This window comes from Schistocerca nitens, chromosome 4 (genome assembly GCF_023898315.1).
Source record: "Schistocerca nitens isolate TAMUIC-IGC-003100 chromosome 4, iqSchNite1.1, whole genome shotgun sequence".
NCBI classification, from domain to species: Eukaryota; Metazoa; Arthropoda; class Insecta; order Orthoptera; family Acrididae; genus Schistocerca; species Schistocerca nitens.
The window spans coordinates 298,583,925-298,603,521 of record NC_064617.1 but is presented as its reverse complement, the minus strand read 5'-3'; the positions used below and the strand labels follow the sequence as shown (position 1 = coordinate 298,603,521).

The window sequence follows — 19,597 nt, the reverse complement described above, 5'->3', positions numbered from 1 at the left end:
TGGCGTAGATTGTAAAGGGCTGCTTATGGACGATGTGACCCACCAATCACTCTGCGGCATCTACGCCGATTCGCCGTTGAGGAGTGGGACAATCTGGACCAACAGTGCCTTGATGAAGCTGTAGGTAGTATGCCACGACGAATACTGGCATGCACCAATGCATGAGGATGTGCTACTGGGTATTAGAGGTACCGGTGTGTACAGCAATCTGGACCACCACCTCTGAAGGTCTCGCTGTATGGTGGTTCAAAATGGCTCTGAGCACTATGTGACTTAACTTCTAAGGTCATCAGTCGCCTAGAACTTAGAACTAATCAAACCTAACTAACCTAAGGACATCTCACACATCCATGCCAGAGGCAGGATTCGAACCTGCGACCGTAGCGGTCTCTCGGTTACAGACTGTAGCGCCTAGAACCGCACGGCCACTCCGGCCGGCCTGTATGGTGGTACAACATGCAATGTGTGGTTTTCGTGAGCAATAAAAAGGGCGGAAATGATTTTTATGTTGTTCTCAATTCTAATTTTCTGCACAGCTTCCTGAACTCTCGGAACCTAGATGATGCAAAAGTTTTTTTTGATGTATGTATTACGTCAACGTTCTCGATCGCAAGACAAGAATGTTGACGAGATACAATGCAGTACCGAACAATTTTTATATAACTGGCATAACACTGCAATTGAAAATGACGTAGCCGGCCAGAGTGGCCGTGCGGTTCTAGGCGCTACAGTCTGGAACCGAGCTACCGGTACGGTCGCAGGTTCGAATCCTGCCTCGGGCATGGATGTGTGTGATGTCCTTAGGTTAGTTAGATTTAATTAGTTCTAAGTTCTAGGCGACTGATAACCTCAGAAGTTAAGTCGTATAGTGCTCAGAGCCATTTGAACCATTCTTGAAAATGACGTAAGTGGAAATGCGTAAGGTTGTTGGAAAAATCGAATTGTGGTCAAGGCATAGGAAAAGTTATCGAAAGTGCATCCAAATGGCCGCGTCGTCTCAGGGAATTTTCATGCAGGTTGCAGTTGACAATATACTTGACAGTCTCTCGCGTGCTGCTCACGCCAAGAAGGCTATGTTTTTTGTTGTTAGTGGAAATGAGTTCAAAACAAACCGACAAAGCGTTATTGTTATGTCAAATCAAAATGTGTAAGCCACTACCGACATTGTGGGATGTTAGGACACATGAGTACAAAATTAGAAGTGTTACGTATGATTAACGGTATTATTTCTTGCTCAAAAACTATAAGAAACGACCACGAAAGAAGATATTTTTTAAAAATTTAATTAATGCAATGTTATGAAGAAAAGTGTATATATATATTTATTTATGTGTACACATTACTACCCGAATGTAATCCTTTAGTGCTCATATTACTGCATGACACGTTTCCTTAACTAGGTCTCATATAGTGTAAGTGAAACTGCAGTTGTAAATTTCAAGTCTTCAGAAGAATTGCCAGTGGCAAGGTATTGTAGCGTAACAGATAAGCGCTCGCTTGACGGAAGTACGTCTCTCATTCTGTTATTTTCTTTTTTGATGATCGAGATGCGGTACTCTGGAGAATGTATCAATTTTTGGACTGTTATGATAACCTTTTCTTTCGTTTAGCGTCATTTCTCTCAACAAGTTTTCGTGCGTGAGCTTTGACATTCCAACAACCAAATTGTTCATCCACCTTTTTTCTGCTTGCGACAGGTTAGAGCTACTATTATCATAGCAGCACCGTTTTCGAAGTCCAATGTTCCGAAGACAGTATTATTGCACTATGGTATCGACAATACAATTAACCATGTTACTGAGCAGTCAATGGAGAAAATCAGTTTTATTGCACTGTTTTACTTTGCAGTATTAATGACTGGCTAGGGGCCGCTTTGATTACAACTTGCCGTCACCAGTGCCAGGTCGAGCCTTGAGATCCAGTAACAAAGTGCCAACCTAGACACCGCGGGATCGAATCCTGGGCGGAACATGGAAATTTTCAGTCCGCCTTTTATCTGGCCTTCACTCTCAACGGTATGAGGAGTCGCCAGGAAGGCTACATGGTTCGGTTTCCACGTTAAACTGTAAGATTCATTTCCCCAGTCGGATAAATGAGATAGGTTAGCGACACCCAAGGAGCCGAATGGACGTCCAATCGCAAGACTTGCACACGGTCACTGAGCTGCACGCAACTGAACCTGCCACACACTCATAAATTTATGATAATAGTATCAACAAAACATATAAAATGTTCCATGTATGACTTCTATGACTTTTGGTGTCCATCCATAGACTCTTTTTGGTCATCGGTTATCATCGCTGGAGGTGGCCATAACAAGTTAATATTTGCCACCTTCGGCATCTAAAAAATAGTATCTTTTTCAGCTATAATTTCCCTTATTCGGATATTTCAGATGGTTTGCAGTCTGGATATGCGAGAAATTATTACCCAAAAATCCATTTCAAGGGACATCAGTTTATATTTCTTCGTTTTGGTTAGCTTCACCATTTCAGCGCCTTATGTGGCGATACTCTCTACGATCGACATGTACTCAAGACTTTTGTTCGCTTTGTAATTTTGTCACTCCATAGCAAGCAGCTAAGTTGGCCAATTACTCTTTTCCCTTGCACAGTTTTATTTGACAAGTCATGTGTGTTTCTTTCATTTGTTGTAAAAGCGATACCCAAGTATTTAAATGTACAGACATTTTTAATTTTTCAGAATCCTACATACACATCTTCTAGGTCATCTTCACCCATGACCACGTATTCTACCTTCTTCGTGTGTGTTGTCAGGCCCCGTTCTGAGTATTCTTTGTACGGTGTCCTGAATATGTAACTAGAGTCGTCTTTGTCTCCCACTTTCAGGACGTAGTCTTTGGCGAAGAGCAGAATACACATTATTTATATTAACTGATTGATATTAATTACATATTACACTTCTGGCCATTAAAATTGCTATACCACGAAGATGACGTGATACAGACGCGAAATTTAACCGACAGGAAGAAGATGATGTGATATGCAAATGATTAGCTTCTCAGAACATTCACAAAAGGTTGGCGCCCGTAGTGACACCTACCAACGTGCTGATATGAGGAAAGTTTCCAAAGGATTTCTCATACACAAACAGCAGTTGACCGGCGTTGCCTGGTGAAACGCGATTTTGATGCCTCGTGTAAGGAGGAGAAATGCGTACCATCATGTTTCCGACTTTGATAAAGGTCGGATTGTAGCCTATCGTGATTGCGGTTTATCGTAACTCGACTATGGTGCTCGCGTTGGTGAGATCCAATGACTGTTAGCAGAATATGAAATCCGTTCAGGAAGGTAATACGGGACGCCGTGCTGTATCCCAACGGCCTCGTATCACTAGCAGTCGAGATGACAGGCATCTTATCCGCATGACGGTAACGGAACGTGCAGCCACGTCTCGATCCCTTAGTCAACAGATGGGGTCGTTTGCAAGACAACAACCATCTGCACGAACAGTTCAACGACGTTTACAGCTGCATGGACTATCAGCTCGGAGACCATGGCTGGGGTTACCCTTGACGCTGCATCACAGACAGGAGCGCCTGCGATGGTGTACTCAACGACGAACCTGGGTCCACGAATGGCAAAACGTAATTTCTTCGGATGAATCCAGGTTCTGTTTACAGCATCATGATGGTCGCATCCGTGTTTGGCAATATCGCTGTGAACGCACATTGGAAGCGTGTATTCGTCATCGCCATACTGGCGTATCACCTAGCGTGATGGTACGGGGTGCCATTGGTTACACGGCTCGGTCACCTCTTGTTCGCATTGACGGCACTTTGAGCAGTGGACGTTACATTTCAGATGTGTTACGACCCGTGGCTCTACCCTTCATTCGATCCCTGCGAAACCCTACATTTCAGTAGGATAATGCACGACAGCATGTTGCAGGTCCTGTACGGGTAGGGTTGCCATACGTCGCGGATTTCGCGGAAAGTCCGCGATTTTATGATCGAAGACGGGTGTCCTGCACGAAGAGGAAAATGTCCGCGAAAAAAGTGTCTAGCAAGTAAAAAAATTTTTTTGCGCAAGTCGCAAGTTTTGCCACTGGCCACCGATCAAGTGTTTCATAACTCCTGCTAACTTGACGATAGTAGTTGAAACCTGTGCTGATATTCTGTGTCACTTCAGAATCTTTCGACTACTTTCAGAACAGATGTCAATTGCAATTAATTTTCTTCATCATTGACCACTTCTTTATAGGTACCATTAATGCTTGGATTAATTTTCCTTGTTTATTACAATTTCTTTGCTGACAGAATTACTGTTTGAATTATGGTAATAATGGTCATTATTAATCTTCATAATTGCCACGGTAAAGTTATGATGAAGATTCAACTGAAATGCAAACCAATGGTCACTTGCACAACATATCGGTCCGTTTTTAAACCTCATCTTTAAAATCACCGAATTTTGTCCTTGATTTTCGTCCTTGGATTATGGCAACCCTATGTACGGGCCTTTCTGGATACAGAAAATTGCGACTGCTGCCCTGTCCAGGACATTCTCCAGATCTCTCACCAATTGAAAACGTCTGGTCAATGGTGGCCGAGCAACTGCCTCGTCACAATACGCCAGTTACTACTCTTGATGAACTGTGGTATCGTGTTGAAGCTGCATGGGCAGCTGTACCTGTACACGCCCTCCAAGCTCTGTTTGAGTCAATGCCCAGGCGTATCAACTCCGTTATTACGGCCAGAGGTGGTTGTTCTGGGTACTGATTTCTCAGGATCTACGCACCCAAATTGTGTGAAAATGTAATCACATGTCAGTTCTATTATAATATATTCGTCCAATGAATACCCGTTTGTCATCTGCATTTCTTCTTGGTGTAGCAATTTTAATGGCCAGTAGTGTATATGTAGGGCGATCAAAAAGTTTCCGTTTGAGGGTGTTACTGCATCGTGTATTCAAGATAGCGCGACTTCCGATGCGGGCATATAATCAGAGATATGTAGGCAAGGGATCAGTGTGTCATTCGTGTTGGCATTCGTGTCTTTCCGACGTGAGTGCGGCAAATGTGGAAATGTGATCTACGGCGACGTTATTGGCAAATCAGCCCCAAACAGGATCAATGTGCTGTTATTCTTTTCTTGTGTGCCGAAGGGCAGTCACATGTAGACAACCATTGGAGAATGAAGAATGTGTATGGGGCAGGATGTCTATCGAAAATCACCGTTGTGGAATGGTGCGCCAAGTTCCGCGCTGGTTGCGATTCGACAAAAGACGCCAGGCGATCTGGCATGCCAACGTCATCCTTTATGGACAGCTACAAATGGAAGTCATCAGAGCACACGCCCTATGGTCCTGAACTCTTCCCATGCGATTATCACGACTTCGATCCCTTACAAAATGCCTTGAAGTGTCGACGGTTTCTGTCGGACGAGAATGTGCAGCAGGCAGTTACGGACTTGTTAATGCAACAAGACATAATGTTTTAGCAAACGGGTTCCTTCAGCCTGGTCGGTCGGTGATCACAGTTATTTTGCCTGCCTGGCATACCTATTCTGGACCGTATGGCCTTCTACGAAATCTTTTTCTTCACCCTTTATAACCTGTTCAAGATAATTAGGACAACACGTGTGTCAACATCCGGTGTCTAGTTTGATACAGGGTTACATGTGATCTTATTGCATAGCTTCCGATCTTCGAGTTCAATGTAGGCAACATTGAAAATCAATCGTCTTCTATTGGCTGTGTCATGCATTACAGTGTCAGGTGGCTCCTCAGTAGGAAGAGAGTACCGGTGTCCCCGTATTTTCTAATGAGGTACACAGATGGCAGTTGTCATTTGTGAACGTTGTATTCGACCAAACTCATCCAATGCAACTCTTTCCGCATATCATCCACAGTTTGTGGACACACTATAGAGAGGCAGATCAGTGCACAAGGCGAGTTGGACAAGATCGCTGCCCGCATCTCGTGGTCGTGCGGTAGCGTTCTCGCTTCCCACGCCCGGGTTCCCGGGTTCGATTCCCGGCGGGGTCAGGGATTTTCTCTGCCTCGTGATGGCTGGGTGTTGTGTGCTGTCCTTAGGTTAGTTAGGTTTAAGTAGTTCTAAGTTCTAGGGGACTGATGACCATAGTTGTTAAGTCCCATAGTGCTCAGAGCCAGCCACAAGATCGCCGACACATTACAAACCCACTTGAAGACCGGAGTCTGGCCATCTGCGCCTTGCGGCATCGTACGGATACCGCCAGAGCACTGCAGGACGTTCTCAGAAGGGCCACTGGAGGCGCTGTGTCCGTTGAGACTTTAATTAACAGTGTACAAGAAAGGACCTTACGCCCAGACGTTCTGTTCGAGTATCCCGCTTGACACGACAGCATGTTGCAGCTCGGCTTCAGTTCTGCCTTTCACATGTCAACTGGCAACTTCGACACTGGTGAAACGTGTTCACAGACGAGTTCAGACATTCTCTGACGCAAGATGATGTCCGTGTTCGTGTGCGAGACCTGTGGTGAGCAGTACGTGCCAAATGTTCTCCACGAAGTCGACAGGTTTCCAAGGTTCTGTGTTATTGTGGGGAGGCTTCAGTGCTGACAGCCATTCAGGGCTTGTCGTTGCCCATAGTCGTCTTAAAGCCAGGCAGTACATAGAACAGATCATTTTGGACCCTGCTGCATACGGTGGTGACACTGAATTTCTTGTAATACCAGGCCCCATGTGATGGGCGTCAGCAGGGATGTCTTGCGAAATCTCGACATTGAAGTAATAGAATGGCTGGCGGTGAGTCCAGACATAAACTCCATCGTGCATATGTGCGACATGCTTCACAGACGTTTTGATGGTCGTCCTGTTCCAACATAGACTATCCAAGAATTCTCATGGGCTCCCATTGCAAAGTGGTAACGGGTATCCCAGGGTGACCTCCACAGACCTACATGGAGCACGTCACGTAGGTGTCAGACTGTCATAAACTCTCACTGAGGGATGCACGCTATTGAAGCTCTCAAATTCGAATGCAAGGTATCCAAGATGAAGGGACGAATCATTGTTTCCACTTTGTTTTCGACACCTGTAAGACATTTCTGCTCTTTTTATGTCAACGATCGACAATGTAACGACGTTGTGTCGTGTACTTAATCTGTCAAAAACAAAAGTATAATTTGATAAAAATTCAGTCCTCAGTTATTGCTGAATGGAGTATGGCAGAAGCCGAAATTCAAATTCCTCTTATTCTTTTCAGCAGTGTACTTATATTAACAATAATTTATTTCAGTGCTTAGAACATCGTTTTAGCATAACTTCCAAAAAATTGCAGTTCAGAAAGAACATGTATTCTGTAATAGATTTATGAATTATAACATGAACAAGGGTTCACAATTTGAGAACTTTGTAATATATGCGTTGTAGCACTAACATTATCATTTCAGGCCTGTCGACTATACCTAGCTGTGCGAGAGTGTACATGAGGCAATGCTCTTTGTTTCAGTCATCCACACTTACATGTCTTCTTTTTTTTTTTTTTTTTTTTTTTTTTTGTAGTAGTAGTAGTAGTAGTAGATATCAACAGTCTGTGAATGGCCGCCATTACTTGGGAAGAGCGGTTTATGCAGCTGGTAAAGTCGCAAGAACATAAGCACATCCTTGTAAGCTAGCCCCCATGTAAGCAACAGAAATATATATTGTATTATACGAACTTTGTTGTTTCCTAGAGTGCCATGGCGTTTTCGATGGATTTAGTGTTTTTGCTGCTATTTTCTCTGACGGTCGGCTGAAAAATTTGGAAGTTAATATGTGTCAAAACTCAAGTGCTTCTAATAAAATGTTGTTTGGCAGGTGGGCGCGGTTGTGGCCACAATAAATCCTCTTTAGATTAACATCTTGGCACATTAATTGTGGGACACGCTGTACATCAAACAACAGACCTCGTATGATGGTTTGCGTAGAACAGTTGTAGATTTATGATCGCCTTAGTGATGAAAAGGAAATGTACGGCCGTCCTACCTGCTCCGTCTCGAGCAGTTCGTCAGTGATGTCTGCCTCGTCTCCGCCCCGGAACCAGTGCAGAGCTCGGATGGCCTCCTCGTGTCTCTCCTTGGACAGCAGGAAGAGGGGCGACTCCGGCACGAAGAAGAACATCATGAAGAAGACGATGGGCGGGATGGCGCACACCACGGACAGCCACACCAGCGGGGCCCACTTGCCCACCACGTACACGTACAGGATACCTGCGGACAGCAAAAATCGGTCATCCAGTACCTACACATTGGCAAACCACGAGGTCGTCGCGTACCACAACACCAACAGAAACAAATACAACACTGACTTTTGAGCTCACGTAAGTCATGGCAGTGATGTCAGATGAATCTGCCAGTCTGTGGTACTAAGTTCGAGATGGAGACTAGACCGAAAGAAGATGTTGCGTTTAAACGTATCCAAGGTCACACTGAGCTTGAAGATGCCCAATCTGTTGTTGTACACTACAGGCCATTAAAATTGCTACACCAAGAAGAAATGCACATGATAAAAGGGTATTCGCCGGCCGGAGAGGCTGTGCGGTTCTGGGCGCTACAGTCTGGAACCGAGCGATGGCAACGGTCGCAGGTTCAAATCTTGCCTCGGGCATGGATGTGTGTGATGTCCTTAGGTTTAATTAGTTCTAAGTTCTAGGAGACTGATGACTTCAGAAGTTAAGTCGCGTAGTGCTCAGAACTGTTTGAACCATTTGCCAAAAGGGTATTCATTGGGCAAATATATTGTACTAGAACGGACATGTGATTACATTTTCACGCAGTTTCGGTCCATAGATCCTGAGACATCAGTACTCAGAACAACCACCTCTGGCAGTAATAACGGCCTTGATACGCCTGGGCATTGATCAAACAGAGCTTGGATGGCGTGTACAGGTACAGCTGCCCATGCAGCTTCAGCACGGTACAACAGTTCATCAAGAGTAGTGACTGGCGTATTGTGACGAGCCAGTTGCTCGGCCAACATTGACCAGACGTTTTCAATTGGTGAGGGATCTGGAGAATGTGCTGGCCAGGGTAGCAGTCGAACATTTTCTGTATCCAGAAAGGCCCGTACAGGACCTGCAACATGCGGTCGTGCATTATCCTGCTGAAATATAGGGTTTTGCGGGGATCGAATGAAGGGTAGAGCCACGGGTCGTAACACATCCGAAATGTAACGTCCACTGTTGAAAGTGCCGTCAGTGCGAATAAGAGGTGACCGAGACGTGTAACCATTGGCATCCCATACCATCACGCCGGGTGATACGTCATTATGGCGATGACGAATACACGCTTCCAATGTGCGTTCACCGCGATGTCGCCAAACACAGATGCGACTATCATGATGCTGTAAACAGAACCTGGATTCATCCGAAAAAATGACGTTTTGCCATTCGTGCACCCAGGTTCGTCGTTGAGTACACCATCGCAGGCGCTCCTGCCTGTGATGCAGCGTCAAGGGTAACAGCAGCCATGGTCTCCGAGCTGATTGTCCATGCTGCTGCAAACGTCGTCGAACTGTTCGTGCAGATGGTTGTTGTCTTGCAAACGATCCCATCTGTTGAGTCATGGATCGAGACGTGGCTGCACGATCCGTTACAGCCAGGCGGATAAGATGCCTGTTATCTCGACTGCTAGCGATACGAGGACGTTGGGATCCAACACGGCGTTCCGTATTACCCTCCTGAACCCACCGATTCCATATTCTGCTAACAGTCAATGAATCTCGACCAACGCGAGCAGCAATGTCGCGATGCGATAAACCGCAATCGCGATAGACTACAATACGACCTCTATCTAAGTCGGAAACGTGATGGTACACATTTCTCCTCCTTACACTAGGCATCACAACAACGTTTCACCAGGCAACGCCGGTCAACTGCTGTTTGTGTATGAGAAATCCTTTGGAAACTTTCCTCACGTCAGCACGTTGTAGGTGTCATCACCGGCGGCAACCTTGTGTGAATGCTCTGAAAAGCTAATCATTTGCATATCACTGCATCTTCTTCCTGTCGGTTAAATTTCGCGTCTGTAGCACGTCATCTTCGTGGTGTAGTAATTTTAATGGCCAGTAGTGTATTAACGCGGACTCTCCCGCGTGTCTAAGAGGGATGGCGTTCCACTCGCTGCCATGCCACGAGGCCTAAGAACAATAGACGTAAAAAGATCCTAGCCTCCAAGAGTCACCCCTTGTCAGACCAAATCGGATCAAGTAATTGCTGCTGTGAGTGAGTAAAGATGTACCTCAACTAGTTACCGAGCGAACATTGCTAAGAATACTGCATGTCATTTACATTCGCAAAAGACCGTTGCCCCAGAGAAGCAGAAATGGGACAAACATCACAAAAACTTGATACCAGCTGACTGGAGGCACGTAGTGTCGTATGACGTGTCACGATTCTTCCTGTTTTCAAATGAACTGTTTAGCATTTGGACGGTGTACTACAGGCCACGCTACGGTCGCAGGTTCGAAATCCTGCCTCGCGCATGGATGTGTGTGATGTCCTTAGGTTAGATAGGTTTAAGTAGTTCTATGTTCTAGGGGACTGATGACCTCAGAAGTTAAGTCCCATGAAAAAAAAAAAAAAAACTACAGGCCAGAGGTGATTCTGTGATATTTCATACAGTCTTTCGTGTCATGGCTGGACTCCTCTCATTCACGTTACCCATGAGGTTTATTTCCACATTCTCGATAATGACGTGCCGCTCTTTCTCGTACATCTTAATGACGAGTGTTCTGTGGACACTATCTTCCAAAAACACGTTCACAGGGCTACACTCATACGTCGCGCGTTTGACAAACACTCAAACCCCCTATTACACCTTGACTGTCCCGCAAAATCTCTCGGTATTAATCCTAAAGAAAATGCATAAGATTATTTGCAACAGAAAATGAATCGTAGCAATCAACATCCCTGCAATTTGATAGCTGTATGTGGTCTCTGTTCAACAATCTGATTTCATCAATATATGGCATACCTGTGGGAATACGTGACTACCAAGTACCTGCAGTTTGTACGAGGAGCGTTCATCAAATAACGCAACACTTTTTTTTCTGAAAGCAATTTGGTTTTATTGACGATACAAATACACCATATTGTTCCCCACTCTTTTGGTTACAAAACCCTATCTTTCAAAAAACCGCTCTAAGCACAATGGGACTTAACATCTGAGGTCATCAGTCCCCTAGACTTAGAACTTCGTAAACCTAACTAACCTAAGGACATCACACACATCCATGCCCGAGGCAGGATTCGAACCTGCAACCGTAGCAGCATCGCGGTTCCTGACTGAAGCACCTAAAACCACTCGACCTCAACGGCCGGCAAACCCTATCTTTCAACATAATCTCCGTTGAGTGCGATGGCCTTACGCCACCTTACTAGAAGTGACTGTATGGAGATATGGTGCTACTCTACAGTAACATCGGAGCCAACCTCTTGCTGCAGCAATAACCTCCCCATCAGCTACGTACTGCTTCCTACTGAATGCAAACAGACGGAAGTGGGAAGGTGCGAGATCCTAGTTGGAGCTGGTTTGACGCCACTCCAAGGGTTGCTGTTTTGTTTCCAGCTCTGGTGATGAACCCATGTTTCATCGCCTTTGCCGAAATTTGACAAAAAATATTCACGATCAGCATCGTAAAGCGGAAGCAGTTCCGGACAGATGGGCCTTCGTTGTTCTTAAGTCTTCTGTTAGGCAGCGAGGAAACCGGCAGGCGCACATCTTTGAGTACCCCAACTGGTGGACGAGTGTGTCAACACACCACCAGAGATGTTCAGTTGAGCGGCACGGTGCTCGATTGTGCCCCATCAATCACCTTGAATGAGTGTGTCCGGCCACTCCAATATTGCAGGAGTCACAGCTGTTGCGGCTGACTGGCATGTGGTAGACAGGATAGGTTTAAACGGCCTACTTGCGATGATGACAGACGTCTCGACCAACGGCTCACCGTGCTTTTGTTCACCGCAAGGTCTCCGTAGACATTCTACAAGGGCCTATGAATATCTGCAGTGCTCTGGTTTTCCACCAAGAGAAATTAAATGACAGCTCTCTGCTTGAAACGCATCCATGTAATAGACGCCATTTTTCAGACAACGTATAGCACCGCCCCCTATCAGAACATTATGAAACTATAGTGCCTGAAGCTGGAATATTCTGCATATTTCAACCGAAGATGTACTGCATTACTTATTGAACGCCCTAAATACGAGGGTCACTCCAAAATAAATGCACACTATTTTTTTAAATCCATCTTTTATTCTACAAGTTTGAAAGTTTTACAGTGTGTAGATACATCCTTTACGAACAATATTTTCATTTCTCCACATAATTTCCATCCCTCTCAACTCCCTTACGCCATCTTGGAACCAGCGCCTGTATACTCGCACGGTAAAATTCTGAACCAACCTGTTGGAGCCACTGTTTGGCAGCGTGCACAAGAGAGTCATCATCTTCAAACCTTGTTCCACGAAGAGAGTCTTTCAGTTTCCCAAAGAGATGATAGTCACATGGAGAAAGGACTGTAAGGCGGGAGTTTCAGTGTTGTCCATCTGACTTTTGTGATCGCTTCCGCTGTTTTTTTTTTGACCGACATGTGGCCGTGCATTGTCGTGCAACAGCCAAACATCCTGCTTTTGCCGATGTGGTCAAACACGACTCAGTCGAGCTTCAAGTTTCTTCAGTGTCGTCACATATGCATCATAATTTATGGTGGTTCCACTTGGCATGATGTCCACAAGCAAGAGTCCTTCGGAATCGAAAAACACTGTAGCCATAACTTTTCCAGGAGAAGGTGTGGCTTTGAATCTTTTTTTTCTGGTGTGAATTTGCATGATGCCACTCCATTGATTGCCTCCTCCTCTCTGGTGAAAAATGATGGAGCCATGTTTCATCACCTGTCACAATTCTTCCAAGGAATTCTTCTCCACCATTCTCGTACTGTTCCAAAACTTCGCTGCATACCGTTTTTCTTGTTTCTTTGTGAGCCACTGTCAACATCCTGGGATCAAACCTGGCACAAACCTTTTTTAACGCCAACACTTTCAATATTCTGCAAACACTTCCTTTCACTGTGATGCGTCTGTCAGCAGTCACCAATTCGTTAACTCTCTGCACATCGTCTGGAGTGTGTGCGTACGAGGCCCGCCGCTGCGAGGACAATCCTCAATATTGCCCTGCCCCCTTTCATCACGTAACCTGCTTGCCCACCGACTGCGATCGACAGCAGCATCTCCATACACCTTTATCAACCTCTTGTGGATGTTTCCCACTGTCTCGTTTTCACAGCACACGAATTCTATGACAGCACGTTGCTTCTGACGAACGTCAAGCGTAGCAGCCACCTTCAAGACATCCTGTGACGGCGCCACTCACGAGAACAGGTTGAACTAAGTTTGAAAACAAGCGGGAAGGATGTATCTACATACCGTAAAACTTTCACACATGCAGAATGCAAACTGTATTTTTACAAAAATAGTGTACATTTCTTTTGGAGTGACCCTCGTAGAAGACGATGAGTCGTGAGTTATGTTTAAAAAATAATATATCGTACGTACTTCGGGGCAGCCGATATCACACGGTATAATCATCAATGAGGTGATGTAAACAAATGTCAGATACATTAAAAACCTCCGTGAATGGTGGCCGTTATTCAAGTAAGAGGTGGTGTTATGCAGTATTAGCAAGATGTCTCCTGTGGGTGACTTAAATTTCTGTTCAGTGTGCTTAAGTTTTCTGATCCCAAAGATTCTGAGAACTTTAATTGCTTGGAAGCAATTAAAGCTCTCTACATACATAGTCAGGCAGCAGTTAGAGTTGACGGTAAATTGAGTTCATGGTTCAGAGTAGTTTCAGGGGTAAGACAAGGCTGCAACCTGTCTCCACTGTTGTTCATATTATTTATGGATCATATATTGAAAACAATAGACTCGCCGGGTGAGATTAAGATATGTGAACACAAAATAAGCAGTCTCGCATATGCGTATGACTTGGTTGTGATGGCAGATTCGATTGAAAATTTGCAAAGCAACATTTCAGAGCTAGATCAGGAATGTAAGGACTATGGTATGAAGATTAGCATCTCCAAAACGAAAGTAATGTCAGTGGGAAAGAGATATAAACGGATTGAGTGCCAAATAGGTGGAACAAAGTTAGAACAGGTGGACGGTTCCAAGTACTTAGGATGCATATTCTCACAGGATAGCAACATAGTGAAAGAACTGGAAGCGAGGTGTAGCAAAGCTAATGCAGTGAGCGCTCAGCTACCATCTACTCTCTTCTGCAAGAAGGAAGTCAGTACCAAGATTAAGTTATCTGTGCACCGTTCAATTTTTCGACCAACTTTGTTGTATGTGAGCGAAAGCTTGGTGAATTCAGGTTACCTTATCAATAAGGTTGACGTTACGGATATGAAAGTAGCTAGGATGAATGCAGGTACTAGTAGATGGGAACAATGGCAGGAGGGTGTCCACAATGAGGAAATCAAAGAAAAACTGGGAATGAACTCTATAGATGTAGCAGTCAGGGCGAACAGTCTTAGATGGTGGGGTCATGTTACACGCATGGGAGAAGCAAGGCTACCCAAGAGACTCATGGGTTCAGCAGTAGAGGGTAGGAGGAGTTGGGGTAGACCAAGGAGAAGGTACCTGTATTCGGTTAAGAATGATTTTGAAGTAATAGGCTTAACATCAGAAGAGGCACCAATGTTAGCACTGAATAGGGGATCATGGAGGAATTTTTTAGGGGGGACTATGCTCTAGACTGAACGCTGAAAGGCATAATCAGTCTTAAATGATGATGATGATGATGATGATGATGATGATGATGACTCTGAGAACAACAGCATTGGCTTTAGTTTATACAACAGCTGAGTACTATTCAATTTTATGGTTCAATATTTTGCAAAAAAAAAAATGTATCAGAAATCTTATGGGACTCCTATGTGATTACTCTGCAATTCACATTTAAGAGCTTGGCATAGGGTTCGTCGAACCACAATCATACTATCTCTCTACCATTCCACTCCCGAACAGCTCGCGGGAAAAACGAACACCTAAACCTTTCTGGTCGAGCTCTGACTTCTCTTATTTTATTTTGATGATCATTCCTACCTACGTAGGTTGGGCTCAACAAAATATTTTCGCATTCGCAAGAGAAAGTTGGAGACTGAAATTTCGTAAATAGATCTCGCCGCGACGAATAACATCTTTGCTTTAATGACTTCCATCCCAACTCGCGCATCATATCTGCCACACTCTCTCCCCTACTACGTGATAATACAAAACGAGCTGTCCTTTTTTGCACCCTTTCGATGTCGTCCGTCAATCCGACCTGGTAGGGATCCCACACCAGGCAGCAATATGCTAACAGAGGACGAACGAGTGTAGTGTAAGCTGTCTCTTTAGTGGACTTGTTGCATCTTCTAAGTGTCCCCACAATATTATCTATGTGGTCTTTCCAACTGATGTTGTTCGTAATTTTAACACCCAGGTACTTAGTTGAATTGACAGCCTTGAGAATTGTACTATTTATCGAGTAATCGAATTCCAACGGATTTCTTTTGGAACTCATGTGGATCACCTCACACTTTTCGTTATTTAGCGTCAACTGCCACCTGCCACACCATACAGCAATCTTTTCTAAATCTCTTTGCAACTGATACTGGTCTTCGGATGACCTTGCTAGACGCTAAATTACAGCATCATCTGCGAACAACCTAAGAGAACTGCTCAGATTGTCACCCAGATCATTTATATAGATCAGGAACAGCAGAGGTCCCAGGACGCTTCCCTGGGGAACACCTGATATCACTTCAGTTTTACTCGATGATTTGCCGTCTATTACTACGAACTGCGACCTTCCTGACAGGAAATCACGAATCCAGTCGCACAACTGAGACGATACCCCATAGGCCCGCAGCTTGATTAGAAGTCGCTTGTGAGGAACGGTGTTAAAAACTTTCCGGAAATCTAGAAATACGGAATCAATTTGAGATCCCCTGTCGATAGCGGCCATTACTTCGTGCGAATAAAGAGCTAGCTGCTTTGCACAAGAACAATGTTTTCTGAAACCATGCTGATTACGTATCAATAGATAGACTTAACTGCTAAGGTCATCTGTCCCTAAGCTTACACACTACTTAACCTAAACTATGCTAACGACAAACACACACACCCATGCCCGAGGGAGGACTCGAACCTCCGCCGGGACCAGCCGCACATTCCATGACTGCAGCGCCTTAGACCGCTCGGCCAATATTTTGCACTCACACCTAGTGGACGCTCAGCTTCCAGCGTCCTTGTACTCTCATTCGTTACGGGCACGATTTTCTGAACGTGGAATGAACTGGAAGTAGTAGTCAGACAGAGTGGTTACCCCCAGTGAGCATGAGCTGGTAGCAGACGCCAAGAGCGCCGCGGATGTCGTTCTCGGCGATCTCCCCGATGTAGACGGGCGCCGCGGTGGAGAAGGCGCCGCCGCAGAAGCCGGTGACGAAGCGGCCGACGAGCAGTGCTGCGGTGTGCCGGCAGAAGGCGAGCAGCAGCCAGCCGGCGACGAAGGGCGGCGCCGTGGCCAGCAGCGCGCGCCGCCGGCCGACGCGGTCCAGCAGCACGGCCGCCGCCAACATGGCCGCCAGGGCGCCCAGCGGCGTCACGCCCGCCAGCCACGACACCGTCTCGTCGGACAGGCCCTCTTGCGTCAGTGGCTTCGTTGCCGGCGACATCCATCCCAGCACCGCGCCCAGCGAGAAGCCGCCCAGCGTCGCTACAGGGAGTCACCAAACGTCAGCTTGCCCGCACGACCACAACTACGAGGCATGTTAATAAAATTCCGGAACATTGGTAATTTCGCGCCGATGGTGTGATGGAGTGCGTTTGGCATCCCAGCACACACCTGTGTAACTACCGGAAGTTCGAAACTTCCTGGCAGATTAAAACTGTGTGCCGGAACGAGACTCGAACTCGGGACTTTGCCTTTCGCAGGCAAATGCTGTACCAACTGAGCCACCCAAGCACGACTCACGCCCCGTCCTCACAGCTGTACTTCTGCCAGTACCTCGTCTCCTACCTTCCAAACTTTACAGAAGCTCTTCTGCGAACCGAGCCTTAAAGCAGAGGTCCCGAGTTCGAGTCTCGGTCCGGCACACAGTTTTAATCTTCCAGGAAGATTCATATCAGCGCACACTCCGCTGCAGAGAGAAAATCTCATTCTGGAAACATCCCCCAGGCTGTGGCTAACCCATGTGTCTAATGTGTAACTACCGGAAGTTTGAAACTTGCTGGCAGATTAAAACTGTGTGCCGGACCGAGACTTGAACTCGGGACCTTTGCCTTTCGCAGGCAAATGCTGTACCAACTGAGCCACCGAAGCACGACTCACGCCCCGTCTTCACAGCTTTACTTCTGCCGGTACCTCGTCTCCTACCTTCCAAACTTTACAGAAGCTCTTCTGCGAACCGAGCCTTAAGGCAAAGGACCCGAGTTCGAGTTTCGGTCCGGTACACAGTTTTAATCTGCCAGGAAGTTTCATATCAGCGCATACTCCGCTGCAGAGTGAAAATCTCATTCTGGAAACATTCGCCAGGCTGTGGCTAAGCCATGTCTCCGCAATATTCTTTCTTTCAGGAGTGCTAGTTCTGCAAGGTTCACAGGAGAGCTTCTGCAAAGTTTGGAAGGTAGGAGACGAGGTACTGGCAGAAGTAAAGCTGTTAGGACGGGGCGTGAGTCGTGCTTGGGTAGCTAAGTTTGCGCCAGCACGGTAGCTCAGCGTGTTCGGCCAGAGGGCGGATTGTCCTCTGTATTAAAAAAAAAAAAAACGAGTAAAGGAATCAACGATCACCTTGAACGGATGTCATATAACGTTCGCCCAGACCAAACGAAAATGTACAATACCGAGCAAAAAATGCCGGCACGGTAGCTCAGCGTGTTCGGTCAGAGTGTTAGCAGCCCTCTGTAATAAAAAAACAACTGAGTTAATCGATCAACAACGAACTTATACGGGTGTCTTACGACGACCGCCCCGAGCAGATACAACAACAAGAAAAAAAAATAGTTGGTTGAGCACTTGCGTGCGAAAGGCAAAGGTCCCGAGTTCGACACTCGGTCTGGCACACAGTTTTAATCTGCGAGGAAGTTTCATATCAGCGCACACTCCGCTGCAGAGTGAAAATCTCATTCTGGATACCGGAAGTTTTATTGTCTCACGTCGGTTACTTATTGTTCAGTGCTGTATTGACAGATCGTGGTGTCGCACAGTTTGAGAATTCGAGGTGGCAACGTTAGAGGAGCAACGCGCCTGCATTAAATTTTGCGTGAAACTCAGGAAAACCTTTACAGACACACTCCAAATGATGCTGGAAGCCTACGATGGCGAGTGCTTAAACCGTATTCGTGTTACGAATGGTTCACACTGCTTAAAAGTGGCCGGACGGAAGTTAAAAGATGACCCTCGTTCAGGACGCCCTTCGACGTCTACCAGCGACGCTCATGTCAGAAAAGTCAACGACATTGTGCGTGCCAATGGAAGACTGACTGTCCGAGAGATTGCAGTAGAAGCAATATTTCTGTGATCATGTCATGAAATCCTGATAAGCATCTTGGAATGCATCGTGTTGTCACCAAGTTCGTCACACGGCTAATGAGTCAAGATCAGAAAGGACTTCTTCTTGCAATCTGTGAAAGGCTTTTGAATCACCCAAATGTGAACTAGATGTTCCTTAAGAAAATTCTACATCTACATATATACTCCGCTAGCCACCAAGCGGCGTGTGGCGGAGGGCACAATGCGTGCCAAAGTCATATTTCCCCCCTTCTGTTCCACTCACGGATCGCGAAAGGGAAAAACGACTGTCTGAACGCCTCAGTACGTGCTCTTATTTCCCTTATCTTTGAATGGTAATCATTGCGCGATTTGAAAGTTGGTGGTAATAATACATGCTCTACACCCTCGGTGAAGGTCGGATTTGGGAATTTAGTGAGCAGCCCCTTCTGTTTAGCGCGCGGTCTATCTGCAAGTGTGTCCCACTTCAAACTTTCTATGAGATTTGTAACGCTCTCGCGATGGCTAAATGTACCATTGGTGATCAAGCATCAGTCTATTTTTGATGTTGGGACCAAGACTCAGTCTTCGCAAAGAGTCGGGAAAGGTTCTCCAAGACCAAAAAAAGCTCGTCATTTCAAGTCAACTGTCTGGATAACAACATTCTATGGAAGTGAAATATGGACCACTGGAAGTTCAGGAGAAATGCAACTGATAGAATATGAAATGTGGTGCAATCAAAGTCTTCCATTCGCCTTCTGTAATACTGATTTTACATGATCGACCCATTTCATATCACTTCTCTGTATTGTCCCTGAACATTTATACAACATGACGTGCCCAAGACACCAACCGCTATCTTGTAATTAGATACTGATGGGTTCTTTCAAGTTGTAGGCTTTATTGGACGTTTATGCACATTTTAATAAAGCTGTCATTCATTACACCAAGTAGGGATTTTGTGCACTTCCTTGCAATTGCCCAGTGACGATATTTTGCTGTAGATAATAACAATGTCAGCAAACAAATTGATATTGCAATTGAGCTCATCTGGAACTACATTACCAGTGAGATATCTAC

At 45.6% G+C, this 19,597-nt stretch overlaps 1 protein-coding gene across 1 annotated transcript in view; it reads right to left on the bottom strand.

Moving 5' to 3' along the window:
* The window catches only part of LOC126252265 (facilitated trehalose transporter Tret1-like), a 72,489-nt gene that overhangs the window by 24,100 nt on the left and 28,792 nt on the right, over nt 1-19,597 (bottom strand). The window contains exons 2-3 of the mRNA XM_049953138.1: nt 16,355-16,744; nt 7,971-8,194 (exon numbers count right to left, since the gene is read on the bottom strand). Coding sequence (XP_049809095.1) covers nt 7,971-8,194; nt 16,355-16,744 — 614 coding nt within the window. The remainder of the gene's footprint in view (nt 1-7,970; nt 8,195-16,354; nt 16,745-19,597) is intronic.